The 3,491-nt window shown below is 57.8% G+C and overlaps 1 protein-coding gene across 1 annotated transcript; it reads left to right on the forward strand.

Moving 5' to 3' along the window:
• Positions 1 to 754: 754 nt before the first annotated feature.
• Positions 755 to 2,902, forward strand: LOC113960617 (cyclin-dependent kinase 4 inhibitor B-like). The gene is made up of 2 exons (XM_027670253.1): positions 755 to 895; positions 2,374 to 2,902. Exons 1-2 carry the CDS (start codon positions 755 to 757, stop codon positions 2,635 to 2,637), a joined length of 405 nt encoding a protein of 134 aa, XP_027526054.1. The 3' UTR covers positions 2,638 to 2,902.
• Positions 2,903 to 3,491: the final 589 nt, after the last annotated feature.

A 3,491-nucleotide genomic window follows, 5' to 3' on the forward strand; every position in this document is an offset into this window, starting at 1 on the left:
AAAGAAAAAGAAAAAGAAAAAGAAAAAGAAAAGAAAATACAACCAGTGCAGGCAGAGGGTGGAGACGTCGTAGCTGCGATTCCTGTGTCAGTGCGGGCTCTCGGCGCCACTGCGCCCACTGGCTCTTACTAAGTGTTACTGCTAACTGAAAAAGCCGAGAAGAGCTTGCAGTTCACGCAGGAGAAGGGAGGGGGGAGCGGCTGCAGCCGCCTTCTGCGGCTCGGGTGCCGATGGCTGTCCGGAGAAGTCGGGGAGGCAGGGTCGGGACGAAAGCGCCCCGCATCGTGAGAAGGTGCTCTGCTTTCGTTAAGTAAAGTCTTTTACTCGTTTTGCTCCTACCCTTCCCCCGGCCTCTGCTCCACTCGGGGCGGTCAGGCACTGCTTAAGGCACTGCTGCCCTCAAGAGAAGGCCCCAGAGAATAAAATAACAGAGAAAACAAAAAAGATGGAGAGAGCGAGCCCGGCCTCCCGCCCGAGGGCCCGGCACTCCCTGCCGTCGGAGAGCAGGGCAGGTCGCTCCGCTCCGCCCCGTCGGGGCGAGGCCGAGGGTGGCTGTGACACCGGCCGGGCGGCACCGGCTGTGAGGAGAAAACAAGCCGTAGGCTCGCAGGTGGAGGAACCTCAGGGCCGGGGCCGGGGCACGCTGCCCGAGGCTCCCGGGGGCGCCGGGCGCTCCCATGGGCAAGGCGCTCCCGGCGGGCCGGGATCGCCGCCAGCCCCGGGCAGCGCTGGGCCGAGCGCGGCGGGCCGGGACATGGCGCGGCGAGCGGGAGGCTCCGCGGCCGATGAATTGGCCAACGCCGCCGCCCGCGGAGACCTGCAGCGCCTCAGGGAGCTGCTGGACGGCGCGGCGGACCCCAACGCCCTCAACTCCTACGGCAGGACCCCCATCCAGGTAGGGAGGTGGGATGCGGGTGGCGGGGTGGAGGCAGCGGCCCCTCGGTGCCCTGCCCGAGGGGCGGCGAAGGCAGCCCCGGGGCAGCCTCTCGGGGCTGCCCCACGACGGCTACGCTCGGCTGCTGTCGAGGCGGCGCAGCGGTTCTTCTCGCCTCTCTGGGAAGGAGAAAGTCTTTGACGGCCGCAACAGAGAAGTTTTAGTCTTAGCAATCCTTGACTTTATTTGAACCAACTGAGATAGGATGACTCAAAACCGAGAACTTTAATGCTCATATAGCACTAAACGTGCAATAAAATGTAACAACTCCCGTTTGCAGAAATAATCATCTTTTCGTCATAGCTCGTCTTCTGCTTTATATGCCTGGTAGTATTTTTTCCTCATCTTTCCCATGGAAGAAAAAAAAGTATATTCATTGACTCTCACGAACAGAAACACCTGGTTGCGATAGCCTTGCTCGGCAGACGCTGCAGGTAGACACTGAGCAATCTCTGTGGGGCTCAGACTATTTTACAGTCGTGTGAACGCGCAGGTAAACGTAGTGCCCGAAGGTGTAGTAGATATTAAATTTGTAAAAGCTGAGGTTATTTCCGAGGTAGTTCTAGACAGCTTTTTCTTAAATTTTCAAAATAAAACGAAACTGAAATAATCTGAGAAGCTATATTTAAGTTTTACTGGCGGTGCTTGCGAAACTCTCTCCCACAAAATGTCGGTGCAGCCTTTCACTCCAAAGAGGTATCTGTTGCCGTCCTCCACTGCATTTTTTTAATTTTTTTTTTTTTCACTTTTGAGCGGCAGGGATTTAGACCCTGTGCTGAGCGCACTGCCAGGTGCGCTGGGGGAAACGCAGCTTAGAAAACGACGAACCCAAAGGGAGGGTCTCCCCGGAACTTTGGTACTGCACTGGACACGGGGGTCAGGCAAAAGGTGGGTTTTGAGATTCTCCCGAGGGTGAGAGAAGCGCGGGCGCGGCGCCGCAGATAAGGAGGGTTCTCTGCATATACGTCTGCCCTTGGCAAGGACCGTCTGGAGAAGTGTCACGGACGGGAGTGGGACGACGGCCGTCCCCGCTACGGTTCCAGGGTGGCCGTTGCAAAGCGACCCGGAACTCGCTCTGTGTTCCTGTGGGGGTGCGCCGCGAGAAGGGCGACCCTCCTCCCCCGCTCCGTCTGCCCCGAGCCTATGGCCTTCCTGCCGCCTCCTGTCGCGGAACAGCCCTGGTGTGCACCCGCACACCCTGACTCCGACGGAGGTCCCGCACCTCTCTGCCCCACCTGTCCCGTGGCACGGATAAGCAGGGTTTCTCCCAACGATGCAACCCTCTCGACGGGTCCATGCTCTCCACCGTTCGTGGCACCTCCGGAGCCGATCTCTAAGCCTCACCCGCGGATTTTCTTCTTTCCACGGAGGATCATCGTTCCTTCAGGGCCGAGCGAGAAAGCCTGGGGGACAGGCGCTGACGCTGTCTCTCCCCGCAGGTGATGATGCTGGGCAGCCCGCGGGTGGCCGAGCTGCTGCTGCAGCGCGGAGCCGACCCCAACCGCCCCGACCCGAGCACCGGCTGCCTCCCGGCGCACGACGCGGCCCGCGCCGGCTTTCTGGAGACGCTGGCGGCGCTGCACCGGGCCGGGGCGCGCCTCGACCAGCCCGACGGCCTCGGCCGCCTCCCGCTCGACGTGGCGGCGGGGGACCCGCACGGAGCGGTGGGCCGCTACCTGCGCCACCCGCCGCCCCGCGCCTGACCTCTCCCGAGGCAATTCCCGCCCCAAACTTATGCTCGCGCCCGCCTCGGGAGACACCAAGTCGAGCAGCACTCATGCCATGCTGTGAATAACCCCCGAATAGCTGGGGTGCACGAAGAGCTGGGTGCTCTTTTCTCGTGCCTGTGTGTTATCTTGCACTGGACATACTACAGCCTTCCACAGGCCCCTATTTTCGCGCAGGAGGCCAAATATTATGAAGAGAAATATAAAATGTGAAGTATGAAGTAAGAAAATACTAAATGTGAAAATATTAAATAGTAAATATTAAATAGGCAATATGAAATAGGAAATATTAAATAGGGAATATTATACGTGAAAATATTAAATAGGAAATATTAAATATGAAGGAAAACCCCCACACAGAGCTGGTACTATAAACTCTTCATGTTTTGACAGTACCACGTCTGGGCTTTCTGTTTAGCCTCATCCCCAGGGCTCCGCACTCGTACTTGCCAGCCCTCCATCTGAAGAGGACAGGAGAGGCTCCGAGCTCTCCCTGTCCAATTTCGGTTACATGGAACTCAAGGGGCGCTGGCTCTCTCTCTGGCAAAACCGGCCGGGACAGCAGGGAATCGGCGCTTCCTGGTGCCGTTGCGGCTTTGGCAAATACCTTCGCAGAACGACGTAGGATGCTGTGCATGTCTGTACATGCATCTTCGGTGCATCCGTAGCTCTTCTTGTGAAAGTTGCAGACATGGGACCTGGAAGGAGAAAATGAACTGAGATTTGTGTCTCTGCAAGCCCTCTACAGCCCCCACTTGAAGTACTCGTTTTAACGATTTGCAAGCGACCTCCCCTGAGTTATAGAACCTTGAAAAAAAATCGTTAGTTGC

Source organism: Neopelma chrysocephalum, unplaced genomic scaffold (assembly GCF_003984885.1).
Source record: "Neopelma chrysocephalum unplaced genomic scaffold, ASM398488v2 Primary Assembly neopelma1_96821, whole genome shotgun sequence".
Lineage (NCBI taxonomy): Eukaryota > Metazoa > Chordata > Aves > Passeriformes > Pipridae > Neopelma > Neopelma chrysocephalum.

Coding starts and splice junctions, on each gene's coding strand:
- LOC113960617 (XM_027670253.1), top strand. CDS start 755: ATGGCGCGGCGAGCGGGAGGCTCCGCGGCCGATGAATTGGCCAACGCC. Junction 896..2,373: donor ACGGCAGGACCCCCATCCAG/GTAGGGAGGTGG, acceptor CTCTCCCCGCAG/GTGATGATGCTGGGCAGCCC.